Source organism: Leptosomus discolor, chromosome 7 (genome assembly GCF_034619465.1).
Source record: "Leptosomus discolor isolate bLepDis1 chromosome 7, bLepDis1.hap2, whole genome shotgun sequence".
Lineage (NCBI taxonomy): Eukaryota > Metazoa > Chordata > Aves > Leptosomiformes > Leptosomidae > Leptosomus > Leptosomus discolor.
The window spans coordinates 45974501-45996508 of NC_141397.1; the positions used below are offsets into that span (position 1 = coordinate 45974501).

The following is a 22008-nucleotide window of genomic DNA, read 5'->3' on the forward strand; positions in this document are numbered from 1 at the left end:
GCGCGCCGAGCACCGGCAGCGCGGCGGGCAGCTACGGCGGTGACGTTAGCCTGCTGGCCGGGAGACCTCGCGCCCTGTCGGCGGCGTCCTTTGGGGTGGGGCGCGCGGTGCCGCGGCGTGAGGAGCCGCCCGGCAGCGGCGGGAGCGGCCCGCGTTGGACGGCGAGCTGCGGCGTCTCCGCTGTCCCGACGGGGAAACGGGCGCAGTTTTGGGGTGGGTTTTTTTCATAGCGGATTGGGGTTTTTTGGCGATACCTGTCGCTGACGCCCGGGTTAAGTGCCGGGAAGGGGAGGTTGTACGCGTGCTGGTTTAATTAAAAACGAGCGAGTTAAACCCAAATACCGCGGGAATTCTGAGTTCTTGGCCGACCTCCGTGCGCTCTCTAATCGCAGGGGCTCTAAGCCCGAGGCCCGCTCGGGCGGCCGGGGGCGAGCCGGGGCTGGCGGCGGCCGCTCTGAGGAGCAGGAGCCGCCGGAGCGCTCCCGCGTAGCCCAGGCGCCTCCCGCGAGGGTGCTTCCGCCGCGCAGCGCGCCTCCGGAGGCCGGCGGCTCGGACCCGTGAAGCCGCGGGGGCTTCCGCCGCTCTTGCTGCTGTTGCTGATGCCAGCCGGGGGCAGGCGCGGCGTGTCGCGTCCCGGAGCCGCTGCCGGGACTGTGGGAGCCGCGCTGGACGCTTCGGCGACGAGGCGGGTGTAGAGGCGTTCTCAGACGCGCCCCACCCGTAGCTTCGCCCGGGCTCTGACCGCTCCCGATTCAGGATCGGGATTGCTGTGGGGTGGCGGGGGAGGAAGGTGCCCGCGGCTCGGGGCGGGCTGCGCCGGGGCGGTCGCCTCCCCGCCCGTCCCCGCCTGCGGGGGCCGTGCCCGGGCCCCGCTACCGCGCCGCGGCCGTGGGCAGCGCCGGCGGCGGGAGGGGGCGCGTCCCTGCTCCATAAGCCGCGGCAGCGGCTGGCGGCGGGCAGGTGCGGCGGGCAAGTGCGGCGGGCTGGGGCTGGGGCTGGGGCTGGGGCTGGGGCCGGAGCCGGAGCCGGCGGGGCCGTGCCGTGCCTCCCCGCGCTCCTCTCCGTCAGCATGAAGGTCCAGTTTGCCCCCATCAACATCCCCTTAAAGAGGAGGATCCAGACAGTCGCCGTGCTGCAGTGGATCTTCTCCTTCCTCCTGCTGGGTAACAGCCTTCCTCCTTCCTGCCCTTGCCCCAGAGAGAAAAGGGAAAGAATCGTCTTTTTCTTTAACCGGCGTCACCCGTGGGCATCAGTCTGTGTCACCCTGTGGCTCCACGTAGGAGGAGAGGCGGCCGGGCAGTGAGCAGCTCTTGCCTATCCTTGGGTGGGCAAGAGCATTGGAGTTCTGGGCTTGGTCCTTCTGTTCCCTGAAAGCTTGGGATGGCTTTTTCTTTTTTTGGGGGTGTGTTTCTTTCTGTGGGTTCATTTTCAGATATGATCTTAAACTAGTGACAGCGTCTTCTCACTGAGACTCTCACTGGGTTTCTGACAACTGAGCTTTTTATTGAGCATCAAGGCTGGTACATGACTAATGCTGGTTTTGTTACTGACTTTGTAAAATAACTTTATAAGCTGTAGTTCAATAAAATTATTTAACTATGTGATGAAAATTATTAAGAATCGACAGTGAACTGGCTTAAATGCAGCTGCTTCTGTAAATTTATGAAAAATGTTCTCACTTGCCTTAGGAATGTGTTGCTAACAATTTTACTTGGTAAACTTTTTGCACTGATTATTCCTCTATACTGAATTTTCCTAATATCTTAATAGACTTCTCTCACTAAACACCTATTTACAGCAGCAAATCTTATTCTCATGGGTAGTTACCTTGAACCTGGTAAAACAAGTCACTTAGTAAGGTAAGCTAAGCCCTAACTCTCCAGGACCAGATCCATGGATTGTGTAAACTGGCAAGCAGTTGTTGAATAGTCTGTGTGGAACAAAACTGTACTGAGGTATAGAGCAACTAACTACCTGTATGTTACTGGAAATGCTGGAACGCTTTACGATCGTCTATGCTTTAGGACTTACAAGGAGAAAAGGAATGCACATATCTTCCTTGTATATCTTCCAAATATAGTATCATTCAGATGGTGGCCTGATGTCTTTCAGACGATTTTTTTTTTTTTTTTAGGTTGTTAGCCCACACAAAAAACTTGGGTATGTGGGGAAAGCATGGAGGGTATGAAGCACTTTCAGAGATTTACCCTTAGTGCTTAGCTGTTTTGTTACCTCTACATTATATGTGGTTGGACTATAAACAGTTCATATTTGTGGCTACATTGTAAATAGCCTATGCTTTTAATTTTCTGTTATTGAATTAGATTTTGGCATATCCAGTCTAATGATAATGCAGCAGAAGTTCAGTGGCAGTGAAAGGAAATTATTTTTTTTTATCCTAGCCTGGTTGTTAACAGTGCTGCTGCAGAAAATCATGTCTTTCTGTGCTTACTTGAAGTGACAGGGCTGCAGAAAATCCACTTCTGCAGTTCAGTGGGAGAAGTAGGCAGCTGCTTTCTGGGAATAAATGTCAAGGAAAATCAACACAGAATTGGTCTTACAGCTGGTTGCGTTCAGTGTAGTGAGTGCACATGATCATGAAAAAAATCTGTTTGCAAGAATGCTTGAATTTTGGTGGACAAATTGAGTCTAATAATAATCCTCTGCTTGTGCTTTCATGGGGATGTTTATCTTTAGAGCTATCCAAGGTGACCTTGTCATTTTGTAGGTGTACCCTTTCACTCATAGGACAGTCGGAGGGATCTGGCCAAAAAGTTTCATGTAGCTCCAGGAAAATTCATATGGCTGAATCCTAAATGACTTAAGGAAGTGGAAAATGGGTTGGTTTCTGGTGTTCTGGATTGTCATTATGTCTGGATTTTTTGGCCTTTTTTTTTGGCTACTGAGAGGACAAATTGTGGAAACATAGTTTGTTTGTAAGCCCTTGATTTCAAATCATGCAGGGCTTGTCCCAGTGCAAGTGAAATACTGTGTGAGTTCATCACAGGATAGGCTGGAGGGCTAGGTGTTGTTTGGGGGTTGGTATATTGCTGGAACTAGTTTATACCAAGCAAGATCTTCTGTTGATTAAGTCTTTCTTATGTAAAAATACCTACATGTGAAAACATGAACAGATAACACCATATGATAACTAACGATTCGTATTATAGATATAAATAGGGATTGTGTTTAGAGCAGTGAATAGGGTACTGGCTTAATTCCTGAAGTTGTCCGTCTAGGTATGCGGTGAGGTGCCATAGCTTAATAAAATGGACCTATAGGACTAACAGGTAAAGTAAGATAACTAAAAATCAGTACCCTGAAAGACAAAAGCTGAATTGGGTAGTGTTATCCTTCAGATCAGGGAATGACATGTGGAAATGGGATTTGTCACACAGAGTAAACTGTGAGGAGAACGTGAGTCTATTACAACCTGGAATCCATGATGTGACTTGCATAAAAAACTCTGAAAATCGAGCATTGGTTTTCTCTCCCTGGCTGAGACCCTTAAGAGCAGCTGAATTTAATGTAAAAAGCACATTGTGTTTGTCTTTGCCCCTTGCTCCCCAGGCTTGCTTTGTCATAATGCTGCATGGTTTTCTGAGGCCATGGAACTGATGATTGAAAATGCTCTCTTGCTTGTGTGGCTAAAGGCTACTCACAAGCTGGCCTGAAATATGTATATGCAATAGCTGTTGAAGACTGTGAATCTCATCACCACTTGTAGAAAGAGCGAATCGGTTGTCAAATACTGAGCAAATAGCTGCAGTAGCATGATACAAACAAGAAAGTTCTGCTGCGTCTCACAGCGTACTGGCTTGGACTGGGTCTGCACTACAGATATATTTCTTCTGCATAGACAGAACAAACACGCCTCTGCCTCAAAGAAGCTGTACAGATGTGCACAGAATTTCATTATGTACAAAAGGAACCTCTTTAAAATTCCGGGTGTAAGTTCCTGTGCTTCCCTGCTCTGTACTGCAAGCTGCCAAAGTTCACCCTCAAGCAGAGAAGCCAAGTTTTCATTGTAGCAACAGTTCTTCTGTTAGTTATCCAGGGGCATGATGCCAGAAGCAAAAATAAGTTCTGAAATACTGTGATCTGTATCTAAGAGCTTCTGGATTAGATGAGAGAAATGCCCATTTAACAGTTTCCCACCATGTGGCAGCTGAAACTGCCATATGGTTTCCTATCTTTTGTGCTCAAAGTGCAGCAGGCTAAAATAGTTTAGGTAAAGTTCCATGAAAAAGAAAAGTGGCCTTCCTTCTTTTTCAGGAAGAGTGGTATCAGTCTGGAGTCTGGAAAACTGAAGCTATGAAAAACTGAAAAACAGGATATGCTAAAATGATGCTGTTTCTTGCAGTTTTAAGCAGAAATCCAAAACAGCTTCAGGCTGAAGCATAATTTTGCGTTATTAGTGTTTCACTGCTGAAAGAGCAAATATATGAAGTTTTTAAATATCAGAGTGCTTACTTTGGAAAAAAAAAAAAAGCTGAAATAGACAATTTTGATAAATGTAGTTTTATGCGTGTAGTTACTGTTATTAGAGGTTCATTGGCTTCACCAGGGGCTGACAGTCCTGGGGCAGGTCTGGCCCTGTTCCAAGCTCATGCAGTACCCACATTGTGTCCACCTGTGAAGCCATGTGCTGATACTTGCTTGTGATCTCTCTGTGCCATCGTCCAGCTCAACCCCAGGCAGCAAGTCATCTGGAGAAATGAAATCTCCAAGCCTGTAAGTGCTGCTGGACCGACTGGGGATGAGAGCAAAGATGTTTCATCGCTCCCATATTTGTATGGTACATTTCCTGGTACATGTACGCAAAAGAAATCGTCACTGTCAATGAAGGCAAAAGATGTCCCTAGTATTTAAGCTTGGAAATATTTTTCTTAAGAACTTAGACTGAATTACTTTTGCTGCAGTTAATAGTATGTCGGATATCCTCCTGTTAGGAACCAGTGTACGTTTTCTGTTTCTTGCACAGTAATTGAGCAGCAATTTACCCTTGGTTTGTAAGCGTGCTGCAGGGGTGAGCTGTGTGCCTCAGCACTGCGCATCTGTGAGTGAGGTTCGGTTTGTATTAGGAGGTGATCACTACGTAGACAGGAGGTAGATCACAGGGTTCATTTAAAGGCAAAACAATTTAAACAAAGAAAAATCAGTGAGATTTGGTTTAAGTGCTGCTTTGCAGGTGCTTTAGCCTTTTGTTTTTCTTCCTTGCTAATGTACACAAATCAAATGACAGCATTTTGGAGAAACTAAACCTAGAAGGTGAGTTGGTGAGCTTCTCCTCTAACAAGTTCTGTGCATATGATATGAAAAGGGTCAGTGGAATTTGATCATGTACAAAATCAAATGCAGAACTAGGTAACTTGGGTGGAGCAAAGGTGTCTTCCTCCAGACAATGAGAGATGGAAATGAGAGAGAGTTTAACCCTATGACAAGGATACCAGGTTTTTGTTTTGAGACAAAGTCGTGGTAGAGGAGAGTGGTGCATCTTCTACAATTCACTTTCTATGTTCAGCAGTGGTGTACTGGTCTCCTTACTGGGGACCTAGGAAGTGACTGTTGTGCATGCATCCCTGTGTTTGTTTGCAAAATACTTAATAATACAAAATCAGTACATAGTAAAAGGTATGCTTTAATATGCACAAAGCCACAAAATAATATGCTTAAAGACATTGGTGTATATTAAAGTATATCCTGTTCTCTAGTGATTAAACTTCTGTGCATGTAGGATGAAGCACTCTGTTAATTGGACTTGGCTAGAGACAGTTTTGAGCTGTGGGTCTGGCTTCCCCAGAAGTACAGAAATGATGAAACATTTGGCACTGAGTAAGATATTTCTGCTGGAATAGTAAGTGACTTAATGTGTTCAGAAAGCAGGTGTCAGTGTAATGTGCTAAAGCGAAGAATAACCTTTTCCCCAAATATGTCATGATGTTTTGTTATCTGGTGCTGATTTAATTTATCAGCTGTAGCTGGCTAACTGAAATGGTCTCACTGATCCTCAAAGACTTTTTTTAAAAAAATGCTCTTTTGATCCCTAAGAAAACTCGGCTAAGCTCTAGGAGCCTTTCCTAGCAAGCTGGCTGGTATTGCTGCTTGTTTTTGTCAGACTGTATTAATCTGACATAATGAAGCTTATTGCTGGCCCATGGGCAGGGACTGCTGTGTGATCATAGAGAATAACCTACTGATGCTTGACTGACTAGTATTTCTAGGAATGCGACCTCTGTTACCTGCATCTTAGGGAGGGAATTTAACCATGTTCCTGTGTGTATTTGTTTTTATCTCTCAAGAATAAGAAGAGAAAAATGTCTGTGTCAATGTCAGGCCAGAGGCCCTGGCTTGGCAACCTGTATGTGAATGTAACTGATTGTGGATACCTAAGAAGAAATAAAAGAAGCAGGAAATATGTAGACTAAATTTGGCATGGTGTCTCAGGATTTAGTAATTAGTAACTCAGGGATTTACTGTATCCAGACAACTTTATCTACAAGTCGATAGTGCCTAATGATCAGTATCTCTAGTTTATCAGTATTTGCCAATGGAAGGTCTACTTGCTTGGGAACTGGAACCAAATTCCAGAGTAAACAAGCCTTTAAGGCAGCCTCCAAACCTTGTAATCTGAGGGTTTGTAGTTGTTATCATAGTAGTGTTGAAGTATAGCTCCTTTGGTAGGAATGCTCAAATATCCTTGTGACTGAGGCTCCCAGTTCTGACCAATAAACTGGCAAAGGACCTCCGCTACAGGAGACTGATAAGTACTCAACAAATGCTGACCTCATTACCACCTCAGTCCTGGCGATGGCTACCAAATTCCTGTGGACTGCAATTATTTTCCAGTGCAGTTAGTTTAAATAAATTCCCAGCTTGTTCTTTGCTGGGGAGACCATATCTGCCATGGGTAAAAAGTGGCGGTAAGTTCCTGTGCTTCTGGTGGAAATCTGTGTATTGACAGAATTGCACAGACTAGTAGGCTCTACACAGGATAGTAGTAACATTATGACTATTTTTTAAAAAGAGACTTTCTGTGTGAAAGCTGCAGAGTAGTACTCTACAGAGGTGTGAATTAGCTTGCTGTTGCCTTGGCAGGTTGCCTCCTCTCAGGTGTTGCCTGTTGTCTCAGGTCTTCCTTTGGTGGGACTGTTGGAGTCCATTTGATATGTGTGATATTTCATTTAAATTTCTATCCCTTTCTTTACAATTCGTAAATAATTTAGAAAATATTTCCCGAAATTAAGGCTGATTTTTAATTTTTTTTTCTTTTCTCCTAATGAAAGAATCCACTAAGCAGGGAAAATATTTTTTTTAGTGCCAAAATCAATTTCTCAGTGGTACCTTGAGAGATAATAGAGAAGAGCAAATGTTCATTTGGGATGAAAACATCACTGTTCATTCTCCTTATGTGCTTCCTCCAATGTACTCTCCCTGAGGCACCCAGCGTTGCTGCTCTGAAGATTAAAGGTGAGGAAAGGACTGTTCTGTTGTAGGTACATCAACGTGGTTGTTGAAGAATAGGCCATCTTTCATTTTTTTCCCCTGTGGCCATAGGTGTAAGAAATGAGCTTTTAACCTTTCTTTGTGTATTGGTATGCACATGTACTCACTCATAAAGCCCAGAGAAGTACAAAATTAAAAATCACATCTCTGCCTGTGTATTCACTAGAATGTCAGTGGGATAAAGATGTCTTGTTTATCACATCCTTTGTGGGATGAGGTTCAAATTGCTGAACTCTGAAAGTCTCTAGCTCATTTAAGACCTAGCAGCACAATGTGTTTAGAGGAACCTTTGCTAAGGGCATGTGGGAAACAGCAGGAACTGTCTCATAATTCAGACCTGTCTGAGTTGTTGAGCAGTCCGGAGGTCTCAGTACAAGCTGCTTTGCATGGCTTTGTGGGGTACTACAGAGAGCTTGTAGTGCTGGTTGGATTGAGACGAGCGCCCTGGCCACCTAGGATACACCTGCACTGGCCAGACATGGTCTGTGACTTCTCTGAGAGTAATGGGAGGCTTTTCTTCTAGTGGACAATCATAGATTTGGTGGCCCTCACCGTAGGTATTACTCAAATATTTTTGACTCCTGAGTCACTGCATATGCATTTGGAGCTTCCAGTTCCCGGGATCACCTGTATTTCCTCCCCCAATGTGCTGGTTTCCTACTTCCTATCTCTGGTATTTAACTATTTTGTGACTTTGGTGCCCACAGCTAAAAACTCAGAGCCTATTTAGTAAGTGAAGCATGAGATGTTGAAACATCATTGAGCAGGATGGCTGCCAGTTCTGCTAGTTAACATTATATATATTTTTCATCCATTTCTTGCAACAGCTGAGTATCCACATGTTGTAAATGGGGAAATGGAGGAAAAGGGACTTGCTGATGTTGGCTGGCAAACTGGATATTTAGAGTCCTGTGGCAGTGATTTGTCTTTTAATCCGTATTTCCTTTTTCCCCTCACTGTTCAGATACACCATAGAGATATTTTCAAAGTTTTAATTCTAGTTCAAGCAAAAAATTATGCTTAGAGTGTACACTGGAAGAAAGTACATCCAAGGAGGCAATGATATAGTAAAGTGATGAATTCCTTTTGCCTGTTTATGTTTATGACTGTAGGTAAAGTGGTTGCCATTTATTTACTCACTGTCTTGTCTGAAGGAGAAAACACTGGGTTTGTGTTTATAGACTCATTGGTTTTGAGTCATCAGTGTTTAACACCTCTTGCAGGCAGTTAACGCATTGAAATAGTTAGGAGGTAAGGTAAAAGGGGTTTTCTTTGCATGTCTCATTGCGAATGCAACAATAAATCAGCTTTGTCCTACAAAATGCTGAGCTCCCCTTAGGAAGTGCTGACAGCATGCTTATCTCCCCATACCTTACCTGCACGCAGGAACATGTTTTAGCTAAAGGAAAGCAGTGAGCTGGTTGATCTCATGTATGTTTGTCAGCATGTTATTAAATACTGCTATCTGGCACTTCTCACTGGTGATTTAATTAGCTTTCACAGTAAGGATGCTTTGATCCAAGCCACCTTTGAGCTCTTTGGCTGGGAAACTGATACTAAAAAGCCACGTGATTCTGCACTGATCCAAAAGTCATTCTGAAAGGAAGGGTAGGGAATATAAATACTTAAAAGTTTTGCATAACAACTTGAGATTAATTGATTTATGTCAATTAAAAAAAACTTCTCATACTTATTCAAACTTAGACCATGAACCTTGGCATCCTGTCCAGATTAGCGTTCCTAGAAATTGCTATAGTTTCAGGATCTCTTCTTCAAAGCTCAGATAATGACTTTTCCTCAAAATATTTTCATGCCTTATTTTGAAGTGATGGTGGTGTGGGATTCCCAGTGAGTTCTCCCTCCTGAGCAGTGTAACTGAGTGTCATCTTGTACTTTGTATTACTCATCCTGCATTAACCATGTTCCCTAGAACTCGTTGCAGCTTTTTGGAGTTTTCCACATCAACTTTGGAGGTCTGTAAGCTGTGGTATTTTTCTAGAACGCTTACTGAGGTGCTTCTCTGTGCAAGACCAGGGTTGCCTGTTTAAGTGGGACGCAATGACCTTCTGTACTGATGGTACTGAAGAACGGAGTATCCTTCAAAACAGTAGATTTGATCCTGCTTCTGGTTTTGTGTATGGTTTTTCCCTTCTCCCATTCTCGGAGCAAATGCAATTCCTTATTTTTCTGCTTATTCCCTGCCAGGAATGGGAATATTCATCCCTTTCTTTTCTACTCAGTCTAACCAGCAGCTTTGCTTACTCTGTCTGCTTCTGGATTCTGCAGAAGTTCTCAGTTATCCCATGGCAATATATCTGTTTCTACTCTGAAGGCACAAACTAGCACAATGGCAAGTTGGTTGAAGTTCAGAAAAAATAAGTATTTGGGTTGGAGGAAAAAAAAATAGTGCAAATAGGCCAAGTTAAGCTCTGAATTTCAGCGGATGGAAACCTGCTTGGTGTAGGGAATCTGCTGTGAGTTTGCAACGCTCAAGTAATCTCTCTCTTGACTGAAAATCTTAACTAGGATGAGTGGCTTTTACTGTTGGTCTGTCTGCTTATTTCAACGTTTTAAGTTCTGATAATATTTACTTTGTGTCAGCCAAATTACTGCCTGGTGTACTTCTGTTAATTTTTTTACTCAGCTGTATTTACTTACGTATTTAGCTCAATATGTTTCACTGGTGTAACTCCTTTTAGGATGTAACAGGATCTTGCCCTCATGAAAGCCAGTCAATTGTGGGACATACAAAGTACTACTTCTGCTTTGTAAAATATAACAGAACTACCATCCCTATTTTATAGGTATAGAAATTAAGAAACAAAAAGGGAAAACGATTGCCTGACACCACTCCTGATAGAAAAGAGATCTTGCTGTGGCCCCCTTTCCCCTCTCTCTTTCCTTAGCTCTCTTCCCTTCTTGCTCACTGGACCATCACATGTTTCTTAGCTCTTGCTGTCTCCTTTTATTCTGCCTTAGGTAAACCAGATGCTCTCTACCAAACATTAGTGTTCCCCCTTACCATGGGGAGAAGACAAGTGTGTTGGTTCTCAGCTTATGCTTTTGTTTTATTAAAGTAAACCAGCATCATAGGCTTATTCATCCAGATGTGCAGTAGAGTAAAAAAATACAGACTGAGGTGATGCATCCTTCCAGATCTTTCACCCTCAGTGTAACAACATTCACACAATGTGGAATTAGCTAACTTCAATTTGCATGCATTTTGAGTAGCATCCATAATAAAAATATCAGGGCTGGGAATTCAAGGTCTTTAAAGGAGACAGGCATGATTAATACTTGCTATGGTTTCCTTTTTTGTCTCTTGTAGGAGAGTTTTGCTGTGGATTCTTTGTGATCCTGATCCTGAGCAAATTCTGGTTTCTCGCTGTTCTGTACCTGCTGTGGCTCTACCTTGACTGGGAAACACCATGCACAGGGGGCAGACGGTCCCAATGGACCAGAAGCTGGACTCTTTGGAAGTACTTTAGGGAATACTTTCCCATTCACGTGAGTAAAAGGTTTTTCACAGAACTGTAAACATTGGACAGAGACATCTTGAATAGCCATGAGCGTGAACAAGCATCTTAAGACTCGTCTTTGGTAAAATTCTAATACTTGCTCCAGGGTGAACTTAACTTCTTTTTAAAAATGGGAAGTCTGAGATCTAGTGACAAAAAAGGGGCAGGGCCTGATTTTTCTACTTGGACTGCTGGGTCACAAGATAGCACCTCAGCGCAGTAAATGCTAGACATGGTATCTTCAGACACATGTATTTAAACTTTGTTCAGCTGTAAAACAGGACTTGCTGGTTTTGGGAATCTTTCCAAGGTAAGTATTACGATGTCCTCCCCTGTCTCTATTTTTCAGCTTATAAAAACTTCAGATCTGAGTCCCAATCACAACTACTTATTTGGCTTTCACCCTCATGGGGTCCTGGTAGCTGGAGCCTTTGGAAACTTTTGCACCGGTCCAAGTTTCAAAAATTTATTTCCTGGGCTTACTCCATATCTTCATATCATGCCCATCTGGTTCGGCTGTCCCTTCTTCAGAGAATACGTAATGAGTGCTGGTAGGTAAAAGCAGAATGTCTCAGCTGTTGCTCTGTATTACAGCTTCTGTTTCAAATGTAGGGTCCATTCCTGTACCTATAAATGGTAAGTAATTTCACTTCAGAAGGATCAGCATTGGTCCCATATTGCAAATTTATGTAATTTTAATGGACACATAAACTCTAAAGACAGGAACTTCTCTTCTGAGCACCACTTGTCACAAAGGGGTGATATTCATGACTGGTACTGCAGTAATAAGATAACAAGCAAGAAAGTTTGGGGAACAGAAGAATGTATAATGAAATCAGGACTAGTGTTTCCCCCACTGTGGTTTATTACAGGAGTTATTTTACTTAAATTTGTTAAGCTAGAGCATTTAAGTAAGTACAGTCTTGTGCACAAGACTAGGTCTGGGAGACAGAGATCTAGCTCTTATTCCTGACTGGAACACAGATGCTGTGATTTCAGATAAACTATGCAACAGTTCCATTCATAGAAACATGCCTAGGATGTTGTTCAGATTAATATCAGAATTGCATATCCATGTATACTTCAACATACCAGAGAATGCCCTTCCACGCAAATGTTATTTCTGAGGGGATTCTTTCAAGCTTGTAAAGTTAAGGATTGGAAGTTGTGGAAGATGATAATTTTAAACATTGCCTAGCTTGGAAGTCAGCTTTTTTGGCATCTTGACCCATAGGAACAAATATTTACCTGCTAGATGAGAAACAACTTGAGTAAAAAGCATGCTACAGAATAGTGAGCATTGTAGCTTATTTTTCACTGCTGTGTAGCTGATAAACCAGAGGGGACCTTCGGTATAATGCAGGTTATCAGTCAAATCATAAAACACTTGCAAAGTCTTCCATGTACTGGAAGCCATGCTCCTAGCGCATTGTTTCATATCCTAGTCTTTTGCTGCTTGTCTCCAAAGTCTGCCAGTTGTCACCAGGAAGAGCAGTTGCAGCACTAGTGAGCTGCTGTGTGAGCGAGTGGGGAGTGGTGCCCTGCATGCGGGCTGACATCTTGACTTCAGCAGGCAGATAAATTTGTCCTAGGGAAAGACAGTGGCTCTTGCTTTCTCTTCCAGAGAAAATGCATGCCGACGGATGAACAAGTATCACTCAAATTATTTGTGAGTCTCAGGTCAGCTGCATTTTTCAGAATAACAGTGACTGTGAAGACTTATATGGCAAATGGAAGTAGCTTTTTATTGAGGTCTGAACTTGCTCCAGTACCAAGCTGTTCCTCTTGGTGGCCAGCTCTCAAAATTGGATCACAATCATTTTCCCTTTCTTGTGAGATTTTCATAATCCATATTGTAATGTCACTAGTAAGAAAAAAAGCAAGCAGGTAACAGGAGATGAATTCTTTGCTTAGCATCCGAAAGAGCACACTTTGATACTAGCCTTATAAAAAACAACAATGTAAACTAGACTCAATGCCTGAATTGTCATTTAGACTGCATTAATTCTACACAATGTAATTAAACATGGCTTCTGGGTAAATGGTACCACTATGAGCCTTTGAAGTGAAACTTACGGCACAAAGGAACTCTGGAGGGATTAGGTGCATATCTGTTAGAAAGGGGATTTTTCAAAGTGCAAAGTTCAGACCAAGGTCTAAGTCAATGTTAAAGGCTTGTACAGCAGTGTGCCTCTGATTAGAAGTATCAGGATCAGCAAGAGTACCAGGAAAGCTTCATACATTCTGTTACTTTAGCCTAACTAGATTGATGAGCGCCAGATCCTGGTTACTCAAGAATGAGCTGATGCAGTCCTTGGGAATAACCCAAGTGAGCCTTTTCTGCTTCTGATGCTGTCATGCCATTGCCTTAAATGGAGCTGCTGCTTTATAGCTTTGGAAAGAGTGAAGGGGATCAGCTTGGCACTGTAGATCCATGTTTGAGTTCACAAGTCCTCTGTTCATTCTGTTAAACCCTCTGTGCCTGTGTTTATATGCACCTGCTGTATAGCTTTAGCTGCTGCCTCTCAACAGTATCTGCTGCCATTCAACTCTTCTGTTCTTGGGCACAGAATTTCTTTGAGGGGAAGTTGACAGAAAAGCACACTCTTCCCTGAAGATCTCAAAACTCCTGTGGTAGGCAAACAGCATTTAGCTCATCAGTGTGAAATCAAAGGACCTGAGACCAAATCTGTTGCAGAGTGAGGGGGCTGAACCCAAATTTTTGAACCTTGTCCTGGGCTGTAATAATTTGGAAACATCATTTAGATATTTAAAAATATTTCTCAAATTCCATTGTACTTGTACATGAAGATCCAGTGGTCACTTTTAAAAATGTTTGCTCCTGAAGGAATGGTTTCTGCATCCAAGGAGAGTGTCTCATACGTGTTGAATAACGAAGGAGGCGGCCATGCGTCCATCATCGTGATCGGAGGAGCAGAGGAATCTCTGAATGCACATCCTGGAAGTTTAACTTTGAACATCCTCAAGAGGAAGGGCTTTATTAAAATGGCCTTGAAACATGGGTAGGTTTCCCATCTGGGCTGGTGTAGTAAGCATGCTTTGAATACAGATTGATTCTTAAATATAGTTCATATTATATATAGTAAACTCATATAATTAGAATTTGAAAGAGTTACTTATCTAAGAATGTGCAGGTGTCTGGCATAGGAGCCAGTTTGTCCACCTAGATCCAATCTGGGAGTGTTGAAAACTCCCTTTGACTTTCATAATTTGTAAGCAGTGGGTGTTATTAGTATATCTTAGTGTTTTGTTTCAGTTGTTTTTTGCACTAGCAAAGAGTAAGAATTATGAAACAATATTAGTAAACCTTGGCAGTTATTGTTGAGTGGAGCAGATGTTGTTTTCTGTTCTGTAAATTGAAGTTATATTAAGATAGATTTTTCTTATCATTTTAAACAAACAAACAAAAATATCAGAAAGCTAGGCTGTGTTTTATTAAATCACTGAAAATTGTTGTCTAGGAAGATTTGTTTCCACCTTTATTCTAAAGGCTTTCTTTTGTGGATTTTTATTTGCAGAAGTAAGTTTCTGTGAATTTTTGGTGAAAATCTCAAGAAAAACTAGCTTACTTTTTACTATCAAAGAGCCATCAGTGTGTAATTAAACAGAGATGGTATTAACATCTCTTGAGCGATTTATACAGTATAAGCTATTGTGCTTCTGTTGGACTGGTCTAGATGACTTGTATACTAGAAATACTGGAACCAATGCCTTGTTCCTGCTAAGCTTCTGAACAGCTCCCAGAATTATACATTGACATGCGAAGCAATGAGAAAAAAATACTAGTATTGAGAAATCTGTAACAGATTTTTAAGCTATTAACTGGAAAAAAGGTGGTGTCTGAGAAGTAGAGCTCTCTGTTTTCACACAGGATCCTAAGGTCCATTTTTTCTAGAAACTATTCTGCATCAAAATTCTAAGAGGGTTTGTTATACATATCACTAGGAGTTTCATAAAAGACCTGGTCTCTGATAGAAAGTACATTTTAGTCTAACTGGTACCCAGAAACAACACTTGTGTGTTTCAATTAGGACTTTAGTGCCTAAATTGGTCTTTACTCAATTTCTGCTCAACTGCTGATTAATCCAGTGGGATCCTAAACACTATCAGTAGCTTTTATTTTTTAACCATAAAGCTGAGAAGAATAGGTGCACTTTTTTTTGAGCATGTCCATAAATGTCTCACCTGTCAGATCACAAAGTTTGATGTTTATCTCTCATCTGAAATTATTTGGATTGAGAAACTGGGTACACCTGTGCCTCTCATGGCCTTGGTTTCAAAAGCATCCTCAACACACAACAAAAAAATTAGGACACTTACAGAACACAGCAATGGCCACTTCTTTCCTTACTAAGTCCTTTGTTTCAAATGATGGTCCTCCTCTTTCTTAATGAGGCTTAGTTGTCTAGAGCCCTCTATTAGGGTGATAATGCCTGTCTATGCCCATGTGGCTCAAAACATACACTTTGCACATCGTTACCTTAACCACCATGCTAAAAGTCATTCTGGATCTAAGCAGTGGCAAGAAAACACCCTTCTATGTGAAGCGTAGGAATCCCGACTTCATTTCTGTACAGTAGGACTGTGGGACAGTAGGACAGTATGACTAGCCGTTAAGCTCTTGCAGCACTGTCAGCAGTCCTGAGCTCTTGTGCAAAGACTCTGCATGGAGTAATTGCTCCTGGTTTTAACATTTTGCTTGTAACAATTAACAAAATGTGAAACAAGCTTCCAACTCGCACAGAAATGAAAGGGTGAGGGAGGCTTGTGGAGGTGGATGAGAAGAACCACCTGCCATCAGTGCCTGCATATGTTTCTGGTGCTTTTGACCTGCAGCATCAAATACCAAGAGAGGAAGGGGCAATGCGGAGACCTGTGCTTTCTGGCCCTGGCTTCTGTACTGCCAGCACAGGGAAGCTGTGGTTCCTCAGCTAGGACATTGTCGAATGTGGTCCGATTATGTCAGCAAAAGTCCTCTGCTCTTCTGGAAAAGATGTTTTGGTCCGAGGTAGTACAGATACCTGATATGAAGTGAAGAAATCCTAAAGACATGAAACTAATGAATCAGCTAACTTATCTTTAGTTTCACAATCATAAGTTACTTATTTCTCTGTCTCAGCCTCCTACAGAGCATCTTGCAAAAGCCTTTACTAGATTAAAACAAATCCCCGAGTCTCAGGGTGTTATTACACCACAAGATGTTCCTGTTTGTCTTAGTGTTGTAGTAAAAAAGGGAGTATTTACACAGCCACAGTATGTACCAGGCTTTCCAATATTTCCTTTACAGATGGCTGGGTGATATATGCTCTATTTGAGAAAGAACCTTTGAGCAGACACCAGTCAGAATAGTGAGTGGGAATGATAGTCTTTGGGGGTCCTTGGGCTTGAGAAGCTGTAGAAGCAGGGGTTTTTTCCATACAGGTGGGTTTTGATTGTCCACAGTACTTTCCAGCCAGCTCTGTCCTCAGTGCATCCTCTTCAGGCATTCAGAGCTCTGCAGTAATTCATCCCAACAATATTATAGCAATGCTGCTATTTTACAGTAAGGTTTTTCTCAAAGACAGTGTGAGCTCAATGGAGCTAAGATATAGAAGCTAAGACTTAAGTAAAGACCTCTGTATCCTTCAGAGACTGCTTAGGATTATCCTGCTCTTTTTTCTTTAAACTGTGTAGAATACCCTTTAATGAAACTAAGCATTAATCAGAAAGCATACTGCAGTCAAGGTTTTACGTGTAGTGGTGGTTTTGCCTGTTGGAGACAACTGCACTGGTTCCATCAGCCTAAGTAGTTTGTCCAGAAGCTAGACAGTGCCTTTCCCCCCTAGCCAGTTCATAAGCTGAATGAGAATTCATTAGGTTGTGCAGGAGCCAAAGTGAGTTAGTATAATTTCTGTGGGTAGGATTTGACCTCTGGTAATAATGCATTAAGGCTAGTGTTTTCGAAGAAGTCTGGAGGAAGCAGGATTTCACTGGGAATTGGACAGCAGAGGAATTTGGCATTGCACTCAAGTCTGTAAGGATGTCTGTTTTTTATCATGGTTTTTGTGCTGAAATCAAGTGCGTGCATTACTTTGGTCAAAAGGCAGATGAAAGCCAAGATCTGTTTTTGACGCCACCCAGCTGGAAGCATTGTAAGGTTAGCAGTGAGGCTTCTTTGCTTGCCAAGGGAGAAACTTCAGTGGAACAAGAGTGGACTTGCTGAAATAGTGGTGGATAAGATCATAATTATGATATATACAACTATTCATTTTTATGATTATGAACAGTCATAAAAAGTTGTGATGGGTAGCAACCAGCGAAATACTGCCCAAAAGCCAGTTGCTAGATATGTGCCAATCACTTTTTAAAAATATTTTGAAACCAAAGAAAACCCAAAGCTGCTGCATATCAGAACAGTTGAATGCCTGTTGCTAATGAAGTCTAGGGCTGCTGAAGCTTCCTGTGCTGATTATTGTGAAACCATTTCCACACTGCTGATGAGATCCACAGTAAAAGTGCAGGCTGATCTGGGATTCTCAGTGTGTTCGTTGTTTTACAGGGCTCATCTGGTCCCGGTGTTTTCCTTTGGTGAAAATGAACTATTCAAGCAAGTTGCAAACCCCAAAGGTTCATGGCTTAGAAATGTACAGGAGAAGTTGCAAAAGATAATGGGCTTTGCTTTACCATTATTTCATGCTAGAGGAGTATTTCAATACAGTTTTGGCTTCATTCCTTACAGGCAACCTATTCATACTGTTGGTAAGTTCCCTGTGCCTTTTCTAATGCTTTTGCAAATGTTTAAATACGCATAAGTATGCTACTAATACCTGTGTAAATTCATAAATCTGTTCCCAAGGAAACTATTGGTTACTGTGCATCTAAAGCAAGTGTGTGAAATTTAAAAGAAATATTTCCTTCTTTTATTTATTTATTTATTCCTGTCCTCCTCCAATTAAAAGAGGGGATTCTTTTCTCCATTTCTCCATTCTGCACCAGGCCAAATCTTATTCTTCATTTGCAGTTATTCACAGGCTTGTGTCCTCAGCAATCCTCAAGGAAACCCAAGGGGTTGTCCAGTCCGATACCAGAGAGCTGCCACAGCTCTGCAGCTGTTGCTGCAGATCATGGATGCTGCGGTTATTTTGTAAGATGCTCAGCACCTTAATTTCTTAGCCCTGCAGGGACGGAGCAGTTGGGTGTTTCAGGTGATGCACGGCCACTGCAAGGCTGCTGGAAGGAGCTGATGCAGTCCTGACCCAGTGCTTATCAGCACAGGGGAGAGACAAGGAGAGAATTGAAAGGGCAGCTGGTGGCAGCTCTGCTTAGATGGCATTGCAGCTCCCTGGGGTGTTTCCTTCCCCATGGAAAGATCTGTTCATGTTTAATTGAGAGCATGCATGTCGCATCAACAGGCAGTTCGGAAGAGTTTTTTCCCCCAAAAGCTTTCATCCCTGATTGTCTACACTCACTGGAGTGTAGGACTGCATGTCTTTTGATTTTTGATGACTATAACTAGTCCTACTGACAACCATACCTTTAAAGAAGTTGTGCTGAGCATCACATAAAGGGAATTAGCTGACTATCTCTATATATTTTGGATAAATAATTTTTAGACAGGTTCTGAGCTCAGTGAACTAATGAAGCCTTTTACAGAAAAGTAAATTGAGTTTTTCTGGTATTCCACAAGGGACAAAGGGACATTTAAGAAGGCTCTCCCTTTATTGGAGGGGTGATTTGATTTTAGTATGGATCAAATAAAAATGTTTAAGACAGAAATGTAGCTCTTTTAATGTTAAATTTCATGCAGCTCTGTATCTAATCAGTGCATATGGTTAATTCTTAAAGCCCACACTGTGCACAGACAGGCTAGAAATGTCAATTGACTTATTTTAAAGTCAAAAAGTTTTCAATGAGAGCAACATATTTTCTGCAGTTTTTCTTTGGGCTGATGACATCGAGACTGTTCTGAAGCTTAAAATGTCTTTCACTTTGAGGCAAATCTTCATTGTTGTAATATTTACTGCAAGAACAGAGGTGGTCTATGGCTAAAGCACAGGAGTGCTTTAAATCAGCAAGACCAGAGTCTTGCAACAGAATTTGTTGTGTGATCTCAAGAAATCCCTTACCTTTGGTGTCTTTGTTTCCTCATATTTGAAAACTATCATCATGTCCCTGCATTCTTGGGGGAGGGGGGTCTCAATATGGCTCAACAGGGCTTTGAAAGTGTTAGCTCCGCTCCTGAAAGCTGCAGTCATGCTGAGCTCCACCTGAGCCCGTTAATCATGTAGACAACGTGGCCGGTTATTGGCAAGTTTACTCCTGGTTCAGAAGCCGTGGTTCCTAAAGCAAGGAGATGTGATTCAGCAAAAACAAGGTCTCTGAAGTCTGAGTGGTTTAGGCTTGACAAGTGAAGTGCTTGTGTTTTTCCTGAAAATTATTACTGCTTTTCAAAAATAGAATCAACTCTAAAATATCAAATTAAGCAGGTTGCTTAAAGCTGCACAGAAAATTAGAGAGATAAGTGTAGTTTCCAATTCCACAAGAAATATGCACTCTTAGGAGAAGAGACTGCTGCAGAAGATCTTGAGGGATGCTTGGTGTTTTGAGTCATGCTTCTGGAAATCCTATATTGGATGTGTATTGATTTCATGCCCCCTTAAGGTATTGCTTAATCCAGGGCTGGGTTCCCAACCCCAGCCATGTAAAGTCTGAGTTTCAGCACCCTGTAGGGCCCAAGAGCTGTTGGCAGCCTGAAGCTGCGGCAGGAAAATGCAGAATCAGCCCTTTTGTGGTTCTGGCTCAACTTCCCTTCCCTCTAATTAACACCATCCAATTTGAAGTGGCAATATCTGTTGAAAGGGATTTTCGGGTGCCTTTGTAACAGCTCCTGGGGGGTGCTTTTAACTCTCTGCTTTTCTACAGACTTCCCCTGTAGTCTTAGTCTGGTCTATTAAGCTCTTGGTGCCTCCAGTGCAAGGACAGCTGCCAAAATCTGTAATGATTGAACAACACAAGGAAGACTGAGATCATGGGAAGCTTCTCTTAGCATATCACAGGCTTTTTAGCGCTAGCTTTTCACAGAGGAGGAGGCTGCCCTCTGGTCTTCCTTGGAATTACCACCCATGCTCCCTCTTGCTCTCACTTCAGCCAAGCAGGTAGCAGGCTTTGTGCAGTGCCTGGAGAACATTTTGGTTGGAACGGTATTTGTGGGCAATGGATGGTTCAGAGACACATGGTTTGGGGGATTTGTGTGCTACCACTCACGAGGCTGAGATAGCCAACAACATTTCTGGTGCTGGTGCAGCAATATCCATCTTAAATAAATTGGAAGATAACTGTATTTCCTTCAGTTCTGTTCACATGGCTGTGCGCTTGAGGGCACCACTGTCCCCTTAGGCATGTCCCTCACATTGGATGCCTTTAGTATTCAGATCAGAGCAGAAGATGGTGAGAAGGTACATTTTTGAAATGCTATTTATTTTTATGGCAAGACAGCACATAGCCCATGGGATTGTATGTTGAAGTGAAAACTGCTCCTTCAAGTTAGAGCTTAACGCCCTTCTCATTTGCTCTTTTGCCACCAAACTGAAATGATGGGGTTTTAAAATTAATTTTATCTGAACTTGAGCAAAAAGAAGTGGAGAACCAGACTCAGGGCTCAGGTTTGTGAAAGGCAGGATCAGGCCCCAGGGCAAGAGAATTGTATTGCTATTCTGCCACCTCAGTGGGAGCTGTGGTCGAGCTGTTACAGGAGGGAGAGCAGTTCCACTTCAAAAGACACATCAATGAAGGTAATGCTGCTGTTGTGTTTGATTTACAGTGGGAAGCCCCATCCCTGTAAAACGGAACTTGAACCCCACCACTGAAGAAATTGAACAGCTACACGCATTGTACCTACAGAAACTGAGAAAGTTATTTGAAGAGCACAAAAGAAATTACGGGATCCCTGAGCATAGATCTCTCATCTTTGAGTAGCAAATTACAATTTGTAATTCCAAACCTCATGAAAAAAACAGTGTATGCTGAAAGATGCCTTTCTTGCAATCTGTATTTTGCAATCTGTAATTATTCTTGTGTAAGGAATAATTTTAAGAAGGGATTATTAGAGGATTTATTGATTTTTATCTTGCTGTTGGGAAAAAAAATAATCCTTAGGGTGTGAGCCTCAAAGCCAGTGCTGTTTTGAGTTGTCATTTTAGGTTCATCCGTACCAGAAATGCTAGTGAGAGACTCAACACAGATGTTCTTACTGCCGTGGTACCTAACCATAGCTTGAGCAGAGGAAGCTGCCCCAGCATGAGATCACAAGCACGAAAAGTATAAACCTGAGGTATCAAACATGACATCAGGTTGTTCTCTGAATATCAGAAAACCCTGCTGCTCTTCCACAGAAATGAAGATGTGTGCTTTCAGCAGATGGCTATTATAAGCCATTTACATGTGAATTTAAGAATAAAGAGGAACTTCCTGCCCTGAGCAGGATATCAGCAAAAGTGGTTTGTCCGAGTTACAGAGCAGAGCAAACCCTCTGTTTGGAGGAGAACAGTGTGTTGAGTTTTCTGTGTGCACGTATATGCTGGCTGGTGGGAAGCACTGAGTGATGTGACTTTTTTGGACAAGCTGTGTTTTGGATCATCAGTTTGGAAGATGAAGCATCTTTGTTTGGTAGTTCCAGCCTTAAAAGAGATGGCAGGCACAGGACGGGAGAAGTGTACCAAGGAAGCTACCAAGGGAATCACGTGAACTTTTACATCTTGTGTAAATTAAAAATGATCATATGCCAAGCACTTCCACAGAAGGAAGGGGAGCCCAGTTTGTTCAGTCTAGTTCTGAAACTTCACCAAAGAAAGCGTACTTAGTACATGCCTGTTTCTTCCCCACAGATAGATGTGAGGAAATACGTGGAAAGCTGTGCTGCAGTGTGACACAGCTGTGATTACCACGGCAGTGTGAGAACAGCTCTAGGGTGCAGTAGGTTAAGAGG

At 42.5% G+C, this 22008-nt stretch overlaps 1 protein-coding gene across 1 annotated transcript; it reads left to right on the top strand.

Annotated features, from left to right (window-relative positions):
- Positions 1 to 1069: 1069 nt before the first annotated feature.
- Positions 1070 to 20999, top strand: MOGAT1 (monoacylglycerol O-acyltransferase 1). Its single transcript, XM_009957087.2, has 6 exons — positions 1070 to 1163; positions 10835 to 11013; positions 11374 to 11575; positions 13873 to 14047; positions 17584 to 17783; positions 20845 to 20999. The coding sequence occupies exons 1-6, from the start codon at positions 1070 to 1072 to the stop codon at positions 20997 to 20999; spliced, it is 1005 nt and encodes a 334-aa protein (XP_009955389.1).
- Positions 21000 to 22008: the final 1009 nt, after the last annotated feature.